Source organism: Pagrus major, chromosome 16 (genome assembly GCF_040436345.1).
Source record: "Pagrus major chromosome 16, Pma_NU_1.0".
Lineage (NCBI taxonomy): Eukaryota > Metazoa > Chordata > Actinopteri > Spariformes > Sparidae > Pagrus > Pagrus major.
Genome location: NC_133230.1, coordinates 541988 through 560831, shown reverse-complemented (window position 1 = coordinate 560831; position 18844 = coordinate 541988). Strand labels below are relative to the sequence as shown.

Here is an 18844-nt window from a genome sequence, read left to right as displayed (position 1 = left end):
ATATTTCACTTCTTCATTTAATTTAATTTAAAGCTTTAGTTACTTTACAGGTTCAGATTGTTTACACAAAATGTAACTAAGTACATAATAATGATTTATTTTATTACAGATTAAACTTCTCTGCAGTTTATAAAGTAACTAAATGAGCTCCAACTTCAGCAGCTGTGACATTAAAGTGATGAATGCTTCAGTAATTATTTATTGTCTTCTTAGCTGCTCTCAGTGTGTGTGTGTGTGTGTGTGTGTGTGTGTGTGTGTGTGTGTGTGTGTGTGTGATGAGTTCAGGATTGGATGCAGGTGTGCAGCTCTTTGGCTGGAAACAGGTCCTGGAAGGTCCTGGATCAGGTGGTTCTGCATTCATGGACGAGTCGGCGTTGGAGCGTTACTTCGATGACTCCATTGCAAATGTGAGTAAAGACGACGACTCGTCTGTTCTCTGAGCTGATGTCAACGTTCAAAACTTTATTAGAAACAGTGAAATTAACGTGGAGGGAAAACTTTATTCAGCACAGTGTGAAGTCAAACTGAGTCAAACTTAATGTGACGTTTTATTTAAGAAGAGAGAATTTAATATGTTTGGAACTTTTACATCCAGAAGAAAGTTTATTATATTCACACTGACTGAGCTTGAAGCCTCCACACACACCTGTCTGTCACACCTGTAGCTGCTTGTGTCATCAGAACTGAGGAGGGACTGAACCATGTAGAGCTGCTGCAGACAGACCTGCTGCAGACGGACCTGCTGCAGACGAACCTGCTGCAGACGGACCTGCTGCAGACGGACCTGCTGCAGACGAACCTGCTGCAGACGAACCCAGACCTGCTGCAGACGGACCTGCTGCAGACGAACCCAGACCTGCTGCAGACGAACCCAGACCTGCTGCAGACGAACCCAGACCTGCTGCAGACGGACCTGCTGCAGACGAACCCAGACCTGCTGCAGACGGACCTGCTGCAGACGGACCTGGTGCAGACGAACCTGCTGCAGACGAACCTGCTGCAGACGGACCTGCTGCAGACGAACCCAGACCTGCTGCAGACGGACCTGCTGAAGACAGACCTGCTGCAGACGAACCCAGACCTGCTGCAGACGAACCCAGACCTGCTGCAGACGGACCTGCTGCAGACGGACCTGCTGCAGACGAACCTGCTGCAGACGAACCTGCTGCAGACGGACCTGCTGCAGACGAACCTGCTGCAGACGAACCCAGACCTGCTGCAGACGGACCTGCTGCAGACGAACCCAGACCTGCTGAAGACAGACCTGCTGCAGACGAACCCAGACCTGCTGAAGACAGACCTGCTGTAGACGAACCTGCTGCAGGCGGACCTGCTGCAGACGGACCTGCTGCAGACGGACCTGCTGCAGACGAACCTGCTGCAGACGGACCTGCTGCCACAAGAGACATCAGCTCATTAACTCCAGCTTTACATTAAAGTGCAGCGAAAACAAATCAAGTCAAACTCTGATAAACATCCACGATCACCCTGAACACACCACACATTCACTCGTTTACAAGTTCATGTGACATGATGTCAGTCTGATGATATAAATCCAATTAAAGTTTTTACGTATTATTTTTAGTAATATTGTTATGAACATCAGAACATGTTTGTTGAAGATAATGAAGTGGGATCTTCTTGTTTGTTTTTCTCCTGCAGGACTCCTGCTTCAGTTTGGGGGAGGGGCTTGGCCTCCAGAGCCCCGCCCCCACCCAAGAAGACCCCTCCTTCCTGTCGGGGAAGGCGGGGCCTAGCAGAGAGCCGGGGGAGGAGCTGGACCTCAGCTTCCTACCTGATGAGCTCAGCACGCAGGAAGAGCCCGGTCGTCATGACGACACAGGTGTGACATCACTGTTATGAATGAAAGTGATTTTTTGAAACAGATGCATCAGGTATCAATACTGACACTGAAGCTTCAGGTGTTTTATAGGTTTAAAGTTTTTTGTTTGTACATTCAGAAACATTTTGTTTGACAGACGATCAGCTGATAGTAATGGCTCACAGTGGCTCTGACCCCGTCCTGTAGCTGAGGGATGTTTGAGTTGCTTGTAGATTTTGATTTGTGAATATGAAATAAACAAAATCAAAACTGAGAGCAGTAATTAAACAAGACATTTTACAAAGTAATAAACAAACAAACATCTCTAATTAATCTGGATCAGAAGACAGAAGGTGGAGATGTGACAGTCAGTGAAATCAGAGGATAAAATGAAGTCTAACCACTGAAACAACTTCCTGTTCAGAGAGTCAGACTGCAGCTCTGGACGTGTCACAGGACAGCGGCATCCATCAGGACTACAACTCCCAGGATTCCACAGCAGCAGCAGCGGAAGCTGACCCCCAGCAGGGGGCGTCCATGCTGGGGACAGGGGCCTCCCCCTTCTGCCCCATGACCCCTATGACCCCCATGACCCCCATGACCCCTGTGACTGAGAGGTCAGGGATCATCCCACAGTTACAGTGAGTTACTGAGGAGTACTAATACTTCATAGTTCTGGTACCTCCTCTGTAGTACTGGTACTGTAGTACCGGTACTTTGTTGTGTGTGCAGGAACATCGTCTCCACAGTGAACCTGGGCTGTCCGCTGGATCTGAAGTTCATCGCCCTGCAGGCCAGAAACGCAGAGTACAACCCGAAGGTACAGAGTCCAGCTGTGACTGTCAGTCTGTTTAAAGACTCCACAGACTTTAATGAATGTAATTAATAATAATTAGCGTCAGAAGCTTCCAGCATCGTTCAGTTCACTTCTCGTGTTTCAGCGTTTTGCGGCGGTCATCATGAGGATCAGAGAGCCGAGAACCACGGCGCTGATCTTCAGCTCTGGGAAGATGGTCTGTACAGGAGCCAAGAGGTCTGTTTGTTTATTTATGTTATATTTCTTTACGGGTCAGTCTGTGGCTCAGCTACAACCTTCAGTAACCCTCCTCTCCCCCCCAGTGAGGAGCAGTCACGTCTGGCGGCCAGGAAGTACGCCCGGGTGGTGCAGAAGCTGGGCTTCCCCGCCCGCTTCCTGGACTTTAAGATCCAGAACATGGTGGCGAGCTGCGACGTGTGTTTCCCCATCAGACTGGAGGGACTGGTCCTCACACACCAGCAGTTCAGCAGGTACACACACACTGTTAGCCTAGCTTAGCACAAAGACTGGACGCAGGGGGAACTGCTAGCCTCGCTCTGTCGTGTTGAACTTTGGTGAACGGAGAACTAATCTTGAGAGGAGCTCCTGCAGGCGTCCATCTTGTTTTTCCAACATGTTGTACTCAGGTGTGACGTCGTTTTGACTCCTGAGGTAAATGAAACGCAGATTTCAGCCTTGAATTCTGGATGTTGACCGTTAGCTAGTTAGCAGTTAGCTACTTCAGACAGACTGTATATGCTGTGTGCAACAGGAAGTTAGCATAGTCGGGTTTTGAAGCTAAAGATCTCGACTTCCTGGATGTGAAAATACTCAGACCGTCTGTGTCGTGCCGCCCACAGAGCGCGCTCACTAGAGACTTCCGCTGACCAAGTCGGCTAACTTCCTGTTTAGCACCCAGCTAACTTGAATAGAGATAAAATAGTGTGTAAGCTTATGAGAAAAAGTATTTTTGGGCCGCAGTGCATCGCGTGACGATGTTAATGACCACTATGAAAACTGACCCGTGACCCTGACGTCCTGACAGACCTGACGTTTGATTGGACGGACAGCTGGAGAGTCCAAAATGGAGGAAGCTATCGTAGCTTATTACATCATCTGACATCTTATTGTTTTGTCTCTGACAGGTGAAGTTTGGTAAATGGTATCACAGGTGTCTGGTTCCTGTTAGCATAGTGTAAGCTAAAGCTAAGACATATTCATTAACATGTCAGTTTTTTAATGGTAACACTTCCTGTCATCAGCAGTTGATTGTGATTGGAGATGAATGTTGATGTGAACCAGCTGATGGATCTTTTTGTGTTTGATGTCGTCAGTTATGAACCGGAGCTGTTTCCAGGACTCATCTACCGCATGGTGAAGCCTCGCATCGTCCTGCTCATCTTTGTGTCGGGGAAAGTCGTTCTGACTGGTAATAAAACTCAACATGGTTATAAAGTGACAGCGAACACTAAAAACTACGTTTAAATTCCTCTCTGTAACTTTATTTGTTCCGATGTGTCACCAACAGAACAAAGATCGAGCTGCGTTCAAGTGATTGTGCTGTGATCATTAAAAGGCTGCATGTTGATTTCCAGGAGCTAAAGAACGAGCTGAGATCTACGAGGCGTTTGAGAACATTTATCCGATCCTGAGAGGCTTCAGGAAACAGTGATGACGGCCTCTGATGTCACTTCCTGTTCATATGTAAATAAGATGGAATCAGTTTATTTTGAGTTGTTGCTGACCGATGAGTCAGCTGTTTGTTTTAGAGTCTCTGTTCGATGTTTCACCGTCCTGACTGATAATAAATGTCAGTTTTTCAAAATGGCTGCACAGAAAACTCTTTACTTCTGATTCACACATTAATATTTCAGGCTCGTTAATTAAAATATTGTGAAGTTAACCTTTAATATTGACGATTTAAACTCAGTGGATCAATCAGATGTGACTTCATCTTAAATATTACATACATCATCATACATCATCATACATCATCATCATACAGCATCATACATCATCATCATACAGCATCATACATCATCATCATACATCATCATCATACATCATCATACATCATCATCATACATCATCATACATCATCATCATACATCATCATCATACATCATCATACATCATCATACATCATCATCATACATCATCATACATCATCATCATCATACATCATCATCATACATCATCATACATCATCATCATCATACATCATCATACATCATCATCATACATCATCATACATCATCATACATCATCATACATCATACATCATCATACATCATCATACATCATCATCATACATCATCATACATCATCATCATACATCATCATACATCATCATACATCATACATCATCATACATCATACATCATCATACATCATCATACATCATACATCATCATACATCATACATCATCATACATCATCATACATCATACATCATCATACATCATCATACATCATCATCATACATCATCATACGTCATCATCATACATCATCATACATCATCATACATCATACATCATCATACATCATACATCATCATACATCATCATACATCATACATCATCATACATCATCATACATCATCATCATACATCATCATACGTCATCATCATACATCATCATACATCATCATCATACATCATCATACATCATACATCATCATACATCATCATACATCATCATACATCATCATCATCATACATCATACATCATACATCATCATACATCATCATACATCATCATACATCATACATCATCATACATCATCATACATCATCATCATCATACATCATCATACATCATACATCATCATACATCATACATCATACATCATCATACATCATACATCATCATCATACATCATACATCATCATACATCATCATACATCATCATCATCATCATACATCATACATCATCATACATCATACATCATACATCATACATCATCATACATCATCATACATCATCATCATCATCATACATCATCATACATCATCATACATCATACATCATCATACATCATCATACATCATCATCATACATCATCATACATCATACGTCATCATCATACATCATCATCATACATCATCATACATCATCATCATACATCATCATACATCATCATACATCATCATACATCATACATCATCATACATCATACATCATCATACATCATCATACATCATACATCTTCATACATCATACATCATCATACATCATCATCATACATCATCATACATCATCATACATCATCATACATCATACATCATCATACATCATCATACATCATCATACATCATCATCATACATCATCATACGTCATCATCATACATCATCATACATCATCATACATCATCATACATCATACATCATCATACATCATCATACATCATCATACATCATCATCATACATCATCATACATCATACATCATCATACATCATCATACATCATCATACGTCATCATCATACATCATCATACATCATACATCATCATACATCATCATACATCATCATACATCATCATACATCATCATCATACATCATCATACATCATACATCATCATACATCATCATACATCATCATACATCATCATACATCATCATCATACATCATCATACATCATACATCATCATACATCATCATACATCATCATACATCATCATCATACATCATCATACATCATACATCATCATACATCATCATACATCATACATCATCATACATCATCATACATCATCATACATCATCATCATACATCATCATACATCATCATACATCATACATCATCATACATCATACATCATCATACATCATCATCATCATACATCATCATACATCATACATCATCATACATCATCATACATCATACATCATACATCATCATACATCATCATACATCATCATACATCATCATCATACATCATCATACATCATACATCATCATCATCATACATCATCATACATCATCATCATACATCATCATACATCATCATACATCATACATCATACATCATCATACATCATCATACATCATCATACATCATCATCATACATCATCATACATCATACATCATCATACATCATACATCATCATACATCATCATACATCATACATCATCATACATCATCATACATCATCATCATACATCATCATACGTCATCATCATACATCATCATACATCATCATCATACATCATCATACATCATACATCATCATACATCATCATACATCATCATACATCATCATCATCATACATCATCATACATCATACATCATCATACATCATCATACATCATCATACATCATACATCATCATACATCATCATACATCATCATCATCATACATCATCATACATCATACATCATCATACATCATACATCATACATCATACATCATCATACATCATACATCATCATCATACATCATACATCATCATACATCATCATACATCATCATCATCATCATACATCATACATCATCATACATCATACATCATCATCATACATCATACATCATCATACATCATCATACATCATCATCATCATCATACATCATCATACATCATCATACATCATACATCATCATACATCATACATCATCATACATCATACGTCATCATCATACATCATCATCATACATCATCATACATCATCATCATACATCATCATACATCATCATACATCATCATACATCATACATCATACATCATCATACATCATCATACATCATACATCTTCATACATCATACATCATCATACATCATACATCATCATACATCATCATACATCATACATCTTCATACATCATACATCATCATACATCATCATCATACATCATCATACATCATCATACATCATCATACATCATACATCATCATACATCATCATACATCATCATACATCATCATCATACATCATCATACGTCATCATCATACATCATCATACATCATCATACATCATCATACATCATACATCATCATACATCATCATACATCATCATACATCATCATCATACATCATCATACATCATACATCATCATACATCATCATACATCATCATACGTCATCATCATACATCATCATACATCATACATCATCATACATCATCATACATCATCATACATCATCATACATCATCATCATACATCATCATACATCATACATCATCATACATCATCATACATCATCATACATCATCATACATCATCATCATACATCATCATACATCATACATCATCATACATCATCATACATCATCATACATCATCATACATCATCATCATACATCATCATACATCATACATCATCATACATCATCATACATCATACATCATCATACATCATCATACATCATCATACATCATCATCATACATCATCATACATCATCATACATCATACATCATCATACATCATACATCATCATACATCATCATACATCATCATCATCATACATCATCATACATCATACATCATCATACATCATCATACATCATACATCATACATCATCATACATCATCATACATCATCATCATACATCATCATACATCATACATCATCATCATCATACATCATCATACATCATCATCATACATCATCATACATCATACATCATCATACATCATCATACATCATACATCATACATCATCATACATCATCATACATCATCATACATCATCATCATACATCATCATACATCATACATCATCATACATCATCATACGTCATCATACAGTAAGAACATGAAGCATCTCAAAGTGTGACATCATTATCGTCTCATTATCCTGATCAGCTGATACTTAATATAACTAAGTCTAAACTGTCTTATTTTACAATTATGACAGTATCTTCTAATATTTGTTTTTATTGTTTATTTGCTTTGTTTTCATTGTTTTTTTTTTTTGTTTCTGGGTTTTTTTGTGTTGTTGTTGTTGTTTGTTGTTGTTGTGATTGAAGCTGCGGAGTTTCCTCGACTCCGCCCACACCCTGACGTCACTACAGGAAGTGGCGGACTCATCGTCTGCTCATCAAAACAAAAACATCGGAGTGTTTGTTTGTCGGCTCGTCGCCTCTCGGAGCGTTTTAAAACATGACAGCGGTGAACACGAGGACCCTCAGCCGGGACTGGAGCCTCGTGGAGCGGTAGAGAGCGCCGGGTCCGGCCGCTGGTTGGTGTTAGCTTCATAAAGCTAGCGTTTACGTTAGCTTTGCTGTTAGCTCAGTTAGCTCTTAGCACTCCTCCTCCATGGCGTCCTCCGCGGGACTCCCACCGCTCGGCCCGGACCGTGCTGCTTCATCCTCCGGTCCTCACTCAGGGGGGAGGCCGCCTCTCCGCCCCTGTCACCCCCACCCGGCTCACCCCGCCCCGGGCTGTGTGATGGTGGAGTCGGTGGACGACGCGGAGGGTCTGTACGTGGCGGTGGAGCGGTGCCCGCTGTGCAGCACCTCCCGCCGCAGGCTGACCTGCGCCCGCTGCGTCCAGGCCGGGGACTTCGTGTACTTCGACGGGAGGAACACTGAAAGGTTTGGGACCGGATCCTCCAGATATCAGTCTGTGCTTCACTGTTAATGCCAGACTTCATAGCCACATTTGGTATTTTTACAGCGGCCTTAAATTTTCCGCAAACACAAAACGCAAACAGGTTTTATAACTTGTTGGAATAAGAATATGAATCCTACTTTACAGTTCGGCATCAGTATTTGTTTATTAAAGCAACTCTGACACCAACAATTCTTTAACGGTTTCTTATTTATTTACGTCTTTATTAACGACGAGGCGCAGATGTTCCGGTGGAAGTCAGGAGCGGGACTGACAGGTGCACCGTGATAAGGCCGGCTCCGAGTCCACATAACTGCTAATAAGTATAAAACACACATGCCGAATTAAAAAGGGGATCATCCTGATAAAGACAATAAATATTTTGTGTTTTATACTTTTAATTGTCATCTGTAAAATCCAACTTAAGCTTTAATTGTGTGTTTTTACAGGATTCTCTTGCTAACGTCAGATTCACAAACGGGCAGATTCAGTAAAATCTTTAGTTTAAAACAAACAACAGTTGTACTGCTACACTGAAACAAGGAATCTTAATTAGTTGGTTATTGATGAGTGATCAGGTAGTAAGCTACACTGAGTCATCATCAGTTTGTGCTAGTTAGCATTAGCAGCTAGCTAACCCTCAGTTATCTCTGCTGGGGTCTGTTGCAGCTACAGTCTGTGTAACTGCTGTTAGCTCAGTTAGCTCAGTTAGCTCCTGCTGTTAGCTCAGCTAGCTCCTGCTGTTAGCTCAGCTAGCTCCTGCTGCAGTTACACAACATGTGAAAACCCAAAATAACTTTGACCTCATAGTTTCATGTCACCAGTTGTTCAGACTGTTCAGAGCAGCAGCAGACACACAAACACAAACTGAACATCCTCTCAGCTGTTTATTTAATTATAATGCTTCTATTGCAGATATATTGAAAAGTTGGAGCGACTGAAGAAGCTGCAGGAGGAAAAGGAGCAGCTGCAACACAGGTGAAACATCATGAAGATACAAACAGATAAACCTCCACATGTAGTGCTCAGGTGTTTCTGTTTGGCTGATACATGAACTCGTCTCCTCAGAGTGATCCAGTCCATGGACAGGAAGCTGCAGGCGGATGAGATGGTGAGTTAACTGTTCAGCATGAAACAGTGACGGACGTCTGTGTTTGGTTTCACCGGAGTTATTGTCGGACAGTCGAGGACCTTTGACCTCTTTGACCAAAGAGAAGCCATTTAAAATTCATTTTATGAGCAACTGAATACCTGATTTTATTTAACTTATTAAAGACATCTCTGTTTTTTATTCTGCTCAGTGTAACTTGCAGAGAGTTAGTCTGTTAAAGTTCTGTCTCTTTTTTTCAGGTTGATTAATTTAAAAAGAGAATTAAAGTGTTCAGGTCGTTACATCATGTGACCGACAGGAAGTCACCTGACAGTCTGATGTTTCGACTAAATTTGAATAAAGTTTTTCACTTTTCTAAACTTGAAAGTTGCATTCAGATGATTTTCAAAGTAAAATATTTCACTTCTATAAATGAACTTATCAGCTGTTACAACAGAAGATTTGAGTCCAGTGATGACTGAAGATACGACGGGTTCATATTTCTCTCGTCACTTCCTGTCTGTATTTAAAGTGATGACTGGATCAGACAGAATAAAGTGATGCGCTGCTGTTTCCTTCAGAAATGGAAGATCATGTCCTGTAAGATGAAGATCGAGCAGCTGAAGGAGGCGGTTGCCGGGGGCAACGAGGAGGTGAAGAGCGGTGAGTGTCTGCAGGGTTTAAGTCGATGTGTGTTCATGTGTCAGGATACAAAACAGTGAAGTTCACCTCCAGCAGAACGCCGAGGAACATGATGCACGTCTGTAATAACCAGAGTAGAAGAAGTCGAGGTTTGACAGCCGCCAACAAACCTCAGAGAAGAAGAAGGATTTAATCCAGGAAGGGTAATCTCATGGAAATATCTGGGAAGACGCCGATGGCAAACCACCTCCTCCTCCTCCTCCTCCATCTTCTTCTCCTCTGGAGCTGAAACAGCTGATCAGTCATGTGATTTCAGTGTTTGTCAGAACAGATTCAGAAACTCTTTGGTAAAATCTGTTGCTGGAGACACATTTACTGTCAGTCAGAGAAACTAGAGTACTTTGTTCTTCATAAACACCTGAGGATGCTTCTGCAGTGATGGTTTCTCCTCCTCCTCCTGCAGATAAGGAGCTGCTCCTGCGCTCTCAGGAGGAGAGTCAGCGGCTGCAGCGTCGGGCCGGGCGGCACCAGGAGAAACGGGACAAGATCGAGCGTCACAACCGTCGTCTGGGGGAGCTGCTGGAGAGACGCAGCCGCGAGCTGACGAGCCGACTGAGTCAGCTGGCAGCTCTGAGACGAGAACACATCCTGGAGCTCACCACGCACATCTTCCCCACGCAGGAGGAGAAGCAGGGCAGCAGGTGAGGCTGGTCACAGGTGACCTGATGACGGAGGAGAAGCAGGAGAAGCTGCTGGTTGTTGACGTGTTTCAGTCTGAGACAGAAAGTTACAGTCAGTATTTTACACCATGATCCTGATAAATAACATTTAAATGTCAGTTCTGACTCTGTTAAACATTCTGAACCGTCACAGCAACTTCGACATGCTGTGATCCACTGAAGCTACGACACCACAGCAGCCAATCAGGTTCTTTGTCCTCCTGTCAACGTGTGTCTGACAGGAAATCTGTCAGGTTAACAACATGAGACACACACACAGACACACAGGTGATGTCTCTCTGTCTGTCTGTGTGTCTGTCTCGTCACAGTGGACCGACCTGACACACAGATACTTAATTACATGTCCAGCTCATTAAGACTCTTTATTGTAATCTGATTACATGTGTTTGTGTTGAGCTGAGAGGAGGTGACAGCGTGACTTCATGCTGTTTAAGCTTCATCATCATTCATTTATGTGTTATTAACATTAAAACAGCTCCTGGAGCTCTGTCCACTGAAACACTGCTCAACCAGACTCCATTCTTAAAACAGCTGTTTTAAGGTCGGCCTCATTTGTTCACAGTAAAAACTGTAGTTCCAACTTTACAAAGACTCTTTTTAGATTCTCTTCCATCTACAGACACAATCGGCTCACCTGTCATTCACTCAGTGACATCATTAACTCACCTGTGATGAGGTGTTTGACACAGACGGACACCATCTTCATCCTCTCTGAGGACGACCTGAACTCGCTTCTCTTCTCTTATAAAATCATCAACATAGATCAACACAATCTGACGTGGTCGTCCTGGAGACGGGACGGTGGCGTGAGGCTGCTCTCGTCTGTCAATCAACTGTTTTTGTGATTTAAAATTTTTTTTTAAATCAGTCTTTGTCTCCTGATTAAGTTGAGACAGATGAGAGAAATGTTTTGTTTCCATCTGACAGCAGATAATCTGTCTGTTCATTCAGAAACAGATACTGAGATTTAAAATGCAGCTTTTCATCAGAGTGTTTGGTCCTGAGCGGCTTCACTGATCACTGATTGATTCAGTCACACAGACACTCGGTCTGCTCGCAGGATAATCGGCAGAAACAGATGGATTATTAATAACGTGTGTGAACACTGATGTTTATGTGAAGTGTTTCTGTGTTTGTGTCTCTTGTTCTGATTGTTGTTCAGTTCTGAGGATTCACAGAATCTTAAACCTCGTCCTCGTACTGACGCGTCCTCTGCCCCTGCGTCTGTCCCTCAGAGACCCCGCGGACGTGGTGGCGGAGTGCGACCCGGCGTTGACGTCGAGCACGGTGAGCGAGCTGGCCGAGGCTCGGAGGACCACCTACCTGTCGGGACGCTGGATCTGGGACGACCAGAACGGAGAGACCAGCATCAGCATCACGGGCCCCCCCGTCACCCTGCCCAGCAACGGAGACTGCTCTGCCTACTACAGCTGGGTGGAGGAGAAGAGCACCAATCAGGGCCCGGGTGAGGAGGAAGTACTCGGATACTTTACTGCAGTAAAAGTACTGACACTAAAGAGATAAAACTGACTTCCTGTCTGCATGACCTCTGACCTCTGCAGAGCTGGACCACATCAACCCGGCTCACACCATCAGCGCCGCCCTCTGTTACGCCACGCAGCTCGTCACCATCCTGTCTCACATCCTGGACGTCAACCTGCCCAAGAAGCTCTGCAACAGGTGAGACAGACACACCTGCTGCTGCCTTCACTGACGGGATGGCGTCAGGAAACCAGAGCGCCGCCTCTTTAACACGTCTCATGTTTGATCCTCAGTGAGTTCTGTGGAGAGAATCTGAGCCGGTACCGCTTCACCAGAGCGCTGAGCAAACTCAACACCAACATCCTCCACCTGTGCTTCTCCCAGGTGACACACACACACACACACACACACACACACTTTCTGCAGACACTTAATTATGTGTGTCTCTTCCTCTCTCTGGTTTTTGGGGGTGTGGCTCTGTTGGAAAATGATTTTGTCCAATCAGAATTTAGTAAAACAAGAATCATGATGCAACGACAGGTGTGTGTGTGTGTGTGTGTGTGTGTGTGTGTGTGTGTGTGTGTGTGTGTGTGTGTGTGTGTGTGTGTGTGTGTGTGTGTGCAGCATGTGGACAGTGAGAAGCTCCACCCCCATCACACTCTGAGGAACATCATGTTCCTGGTTTCCCCCGACAACGACAACCTGGGCAGGTGAGGACACGTCTCTCTGTCTGTATAAACTCAGACGTTAACCTGCAGCTGTTTGATTTCTATCTGACTGCTCTCTGTCTCTGTCTCTGCCCCTGTCTCTGCCCCTGTCTCTGCCCCTGGCTCTGGCTCTGGTTCTGGTTCTGGTTCTGGTCCAGGACCGGCCCCTTCGAGGTGAGCGCTGACCTGGAGGAGTCGATGGAGTTCGTGGAGCCGGAGGCGGCGGGGCCGGCCGAGGAGAGCGGAGACGAGGCGGTGACGGACGAGGAGACGGACCTGGGGACGGACTGGGAGACGGTGCCCAGTCCACGGTTCTGTGACATCCCATCACAGGTATGAACGAAGGCGTTGTCACTAAGAGCCAATCACAGCGGGGCGGGGCGGGACAGTAATTAACAGGTGAATGAGTCCAGAAGTGTTCAGTGACGTTTATTTCATTCACTGAGTCCATTTTGTTTCAGTTCTGACTTCATCAGAATCAAACACAAACATTCAGATGACAAGATGGAAGAAAAATGATTCATATATTTATGTAACATTTCTTCCTCCTCCTCTTCCTCTTCTCTTCCTCTTCCTCTTCCTCTTCTCTTCCTCTTCCTCCACCTCCTCCAGTCCATGGATCTTTCCCAGAGTGCATTGCAGGTGTCCCAGCCGTCTGCTAACACCGGAGGGATGATCTCGTCTGCTGCTGCCTCCGTCACTTCCTGGTTCAGAGCGTACACCGGGCAGCGCTGATCCGACCGGACCAGGACCACGGGACATGGGCCGTTCTGGACTGGACTGGAACTGCTGGAGGTCTTGGTCTATGAGCTGGTTTTGGAGCAGACTGGACTGGGGTCAGAGGTCCGGCTGGCGGGTCAGATGATCAGGATTATGAATCAAACACAGATGAGTCGGACTCCTTCAACTGACTGTAGAGTCCAGGTTCACTAGACACACACACACACACACACACACACACGGACACACGGACACGGACACACACACACACACACGGACACACACACTGAGCTGCTGTTAAAGCTGATCCTCTCAGTCTCTTTATTTGTGGTCAATAATCAATAATCATGTAATAAATGGTTTATAATCAAACTGAATCAGTGTTTAACAGTTAGAACTCTGAGACGTCCGGAGCTTCACATTTATTTTGAAGTGGATCAGATCAGAACCTTTCTGGTCCATTGATGAGACAATCAGTGAGCGAGTCGGACTCTGCAGCCGTTATTGATCCGATCACAGCTCAGTGAGTATTGGTTCAGGGTCGGTGTCGGCAGATAATCAGTGTCAGAGAATGGATCGGGACACGGATACGAGGAGTGAGAACAAACATCCTGCAGCTACGCGCAGGGTTCACACGGTGCTGGAAATCCTTGAAAAAGCTTGAATGTTTTCAAGGTCTTTAAATTGAGACCCGTCACCGTCATGAAGAATCAGCACCGGCTGAATGATCCAATCTTTAGATGAAGCAATAAAATCAGAGTGGCGACCTGCAGAGAACTGATCCACACCGAGGTTCTGACGTCAGACAAACGTCAGACAAACGTCAGACAAACGTTTCTGATCCAAAATCTTTATTTTATAGTTTAAAAAGTGTTTAAAAGAAACGTGACAGCTGTTATAAACCATTTATCATGTTTATATGCTGCTTATTATTACCACGAGGAGGGCGAAGAGCTGCTTCTCACCTGCCTGTCTGTCTGCCTGCCTGTCTCTCTGTCTGTCTGTCTGCCTGCCTCTCTGCCTGTCCCTCTGTCTGTCTCTCAGTCTGTCTGTCTCTCAGTCTGTCTCTCAGTCTGTCTGTCTCTCAGTCTGTCTGTCTCTCTGTCTGTCTCTCAGTCTGTCTCTCTGTCTGCCTGTCTCAGTCTGTCTCTCTGCCTGTCTCTCTGCCTGTCTGTCTCTCAGTCTGTCTGTCTCTCAGTCTGTCTCTCAGTCTGTCTCTCTGTCTGTCCCTCTGTCTGCCTCTCAGTCTGTCTGTCTGTCTGTCTGTCTGTCTGCCTGCCTCTCTGTCTCTCTGTCTGCCTGTCTCAGTCTGTCTCTCTGCCTGTCTCTCTGCCTGTCTGTCTCTCAGTCTGTCTCTCAGTCTGTCCCTCAGTCTGTCTCTCAGTCTGTCCCTCTGCCTGTCTCTCTGTCTGTCTCTCTGCCTGTCTCTGTCTGTCTCTCTGTCTGTCTCTCTGCCTGTCTCTGTCTGTCTCTCTGCCTGTCTCTCTGTCTGTCTCTCTGCCTGTCTCTCTGCCTGTCTCTCTGTCTGTCCCTCTGCCTGTCTCTCTGTCTGTCCCTCTGCCTGTCTCTCTGCCTGTCTCTCTGCCTGTCTCTGTCTGTCTCTCTGTCTGTCTCTCTGCCTGTCTCTGTCTGTCTCTCTGTCTGTCCCTCTGCCTGTCCCTCTGCCTGTCTCTCTGCCTGTCTCTCAGTCTGTCCCTCTGCCTGTCTCTCTGCCTGTCCCTCTGCCTGTCTCTCTGTCTGTCCCTCTGCCTGTCTGTCTCTCAGTCTGTCTCTCAGTCTGTCCCTCTGCCTGTCTCTCTGCCTGTCCCTCTGCCTGTCTCTCTGTCTGTCCCTCTGCCTGTCTGTCTCTCAGTCTGTCTCTCTGCCTGTCTCTCAGCCTGTCTGTCCCTCTGCCTGTCCCTCTGCCTGTCCCTCTGCCTGTCTCTCTGTCTGTCCCTCTGCCTGTCTCTCTGCTCGTCACAAAGGGAAACTGTGTGCTTTTATTTTTGAATTTGTTTGACTTCCTGTATTGGTCGGCATGTTGATGACACGAGGAGACAAACGGACTCCTGAACGCCGCCGCTGTGACGGCGGCCATGTTAACACACAAACACTGGTTGCCACGGTGATAATGAACCCGAAGCTGACGGAGAGAACCACGCGCTTCATGCTGGACGACAAAACAGGCTGGACCGACTCTGGTTCAGGACTGAGAGACGGGTCGGATCAGATGGGTCGTGTGACGTGTTGACAGAACTTTGTTTCTTCTGTTAAAGGAGCAACACGTGTTTTAAAGTGAATGTTTCTCTGTTGCCATAAAAAAGTTTGAACTCCAATAAAATCCTGTTTTCTGAGACTTGAACCGTCGATGATTCTCCAAACAACAGAGGAAACTACGTGTTTATATGTAACTAAGTACTTTTACTCAAGTACTGTCTGTTTCTGCCACTCTCTTCTTCTACTCCACTACATCTCACAGAAATACTGTACTTCTACTCCATTACATTTATCTAACAGCTTTATTCACCTTTCAGTGAAACAAAAATCATTAAAACGTTTGTATTTTATCACTGGGGCCTAAAATCATCCCGTGAAATACTATTTTTATAATTAAACTACAGTTTTTATCTTTTTATATTAAATGTATTTTACATGTTTTTCATGTTAAATTAATTTTAATTAAAGGTGCAGTATGTGAGAATTAGGGCTGTCAAAATTGCTCCAAAATGACGTCCGAATATTCCCTCTAATAAAAACACATGGGGTCGAACCATTCCAATATCTAGATTTGCGCATTATGTCAATAACAGGAGGACAAACTAATACAACGACACATAACTTCTTGTGTAGGTATTTTTATTTAGTTTTAACGCGTCTTTGAAAACATACTACTCATTACAAGATAAGTAAATGAACTAATGGCCTGCACCGTTTTGTCTCTGCCATCTGCGTCTGCCACGGTTTTTGTCGCGTCTCACTTTCAGCCGTGAGTGGCGCTGTGCGAGTGACCTGTCCCTGACCCGTCATGCAGTGCGCCTGATGTGTTTTTTTTCCACAGTCGAATATTAATTTTCACAATCGAATCTCCGTTTTTTTAAAATATTCGAATATATATTCGAATTGAGAATATTCGTTGACAGCCCTCGTGAGAATTGGCCACCTGTTGAATTTATACTCCAAACCAACAGGGGGCAGCGTATTACAGAGTAACTGCTAACTGCTGCTAACTGTATTCTGTTTATACATCCATGACCATAGCTACTGTTAGCTCAGTTAGCCGCGCAGCTAGTCGGCCAGGACAAGACGGGAGCTTTGGAGGGGTTTCATCCCTGTGGCTAACAGGTTAGCATGCTAACGTCAGTAGACTTCTCTACCTCACAGAACATAAAACAAACTGTTGTTTCTTCACTTTGTTCATTTTTTAATGTTTAAACTAAAAAATCTTACATATTGCACCTTTAATGATATTTAAATGAGCTTCAACATAATAATAAAATAATATAAGAGTCAGAGGACACGTGTTTCTGTGGCGAGTACTTTTATACTTTTATTACAGTAACTCTTGGGATGCAGTACTTTTACTTCTGAAACAAGTTCAGACACGACGCTCACAGACTTCATTCAAAAGATGCTCAATAAAACTCCAATTTAATAAAAGAAAAGTCAAAGCAAGATTAGTCCCAGCGGGCGAGTGACTATGCCCATCAGAAAGGGGAAGAAAATACTCGCACCAAGTAAGAAACACGACGACGAAGAAAAAGGTCAACCGCCGCAAGCTAGTAGCATTAGCAACATGGAGACCAATATGCAGCCGGACGGCGAGTCGGGACCAACCTGTGAGTCTAACCTGGTCGTAATACTGAAAGAACTACCAGAACTCAGGACGGACTCCAGTCAGCAACTAAACGGCTTTAGAGAGGACGTCGGCAGAATTTACGGAAGAAGCGGAGGAATCCAGCCATCAGAGGATGTTTGATCGGAGCTGGTGAAGCTTCAGGTACAAACAGAGGCCAAGTTGACTGATCTAGAGGGGCACGTCGTGATAATGTCAGAATACATGATGGTAGAAGAAGGAGCTGAAGAAAGAAGGCATCAGTGATTACTTTGTGGAAGATCTGCTGCTGAAAGGCCTGGAGCTCCCTCCTTCTACTGCGCTAAATATGGAGAGAGCACACCGGGCACTCGCCCCGAAACCTCCGACTGAAGCCCCGCCAAGATCAACCGTGGTCAAGTTCTCAAGCTACAGAATGAAGGAGGAGGTCATTAATAACCTGGCAGAAGAAGGGATTCATCTGGACCAGGA

General features: G+C 43.7%; 3 protein-coding genes across 4 annotated transcripts; all 3 read left to right on the top strand.

Annotated features, from left to right (window-relative positions):
- The first annotated feature begins 284 nt into the window (after window positions 1-284).
- On the top strand, window positions 285-4445 carry tbpl2 (TATA box binding protein like 2). 2 transcript variants are annotated; one of them, XM_073483844.1, is made up of 8 exons: window positions 285-407; window positions 1663-1843; window positions 2247-2463; window positions 2555-2642; window positions 2764-2855; window positions 2942-3109; window positions 3953-4047; window positions 4147-4304. In XM_073483844.1, the coding sequence occupies exons 1-8, from the start codon at window positions 360-362 to the stop codon at window positions 4182-4184; spliced, it is 927 nt and encodes a 308-aa protein (XP_073339945.1). In that variant the 5' UTR covers window positions 285-359; the 3' UTR covers window positions 4185-4304. The 2 variants fall into 2 exon arrangements, with proteins under 2 accessions (XP_073339945.1, XP_073339944.1); XM_073483843.1 differs by having other exon boundaries at window positions 286-407; window positions 4214-4445.
- LOC141011113 (uncharacterized) lies at window positions 445-1529 on the top strand. Its single transcript, XM_073484344.1, is given in 2 exon segments — window positions 445-474; window positions 708-1529. Coding segments are annotated over 2 exon segments (852 nt in total).
- Window positions 4446-8639: 4194 nt separating the features above from the next.
- Window positions 8640-16897, top strand: atg14 (autophagy related 14). The gene is made up of 12 exons (XM_073483472.1): window positions 8640-9165; window positions 10097-10159; window positions 10250-10292; window positions 10853-10934; window positions 11377-11614; window positions 12889-13118; window positions 13216-13333; window positions 13429-13519; window positions 13760-13845; window positions 14001-14175; window positions 14455-15991; window positions 16439-16897. Exons 1-11 carry the CDS (start codon window positions 8888-8890, stop codon window positions 14575-14577), a joined length of 1527 nt encoding a protein of 508 aa, XP_073339573.1. The 5' UTR covers window positions 8640-8887; the 3' UTR covers window positions 14578-15991; window positions 16439-16897.
- The last annotated feature ends 1947 nt before the right edge of the window (window positions 16898-18844 follow it).

What these genes read in the sequence shown, in the direction of transcription:
- tbpl2 (XM_073483843.1), top strand. Translation starts at nt 360, where the DNA reads ATGGACGAGTCGGCGTTGGAGCGTTACTTCGATGACTCCATTGCAAAT. An exon ending in TCGATGACTCCATTGCAAAT is followed by an intron (nt 408 to 1,662) that starts GTGAGTAAAGAC and finishes TTTCTCCTGCAG; the next exon opens with GACTCCTGCTTCAGTTTGGG. An exon ending in GGGGAAAGTCGTTCTGACTG is followed by an intron (nt 4,048 to 4,213) that starts GTAATAAAACTC and finishes GTTGATTTCCAG; the next exon opens with GAGCTAAAGAACGAGCTGAG.
- atg14 (XM_073483472.1), top strand. Translation starts at nt 8,888, where the DNA reads ATGGCGTCCTCCGCGGGACTCCCACCGCTCGGCCCGGACCGTGCTGCT. An exon ending in GACGGGAGGAACACTGAAAG is followed by an intron (nt 9,166 to 10,096) that starts GTTTGGGACCGG and finishes CTTCTATTGCAG; the next exon opens with ATATATTGAAAAGTTGGAGC. An exon ending in GACAACGACAACCTGGGCAG is followed by an intron (nt 13,846 to 14,000) that starts GTGAGGACACGT and finishes GTTCTGGTCCAG; the next exon opens with GACCGGCCCCTTCGAGGTGA.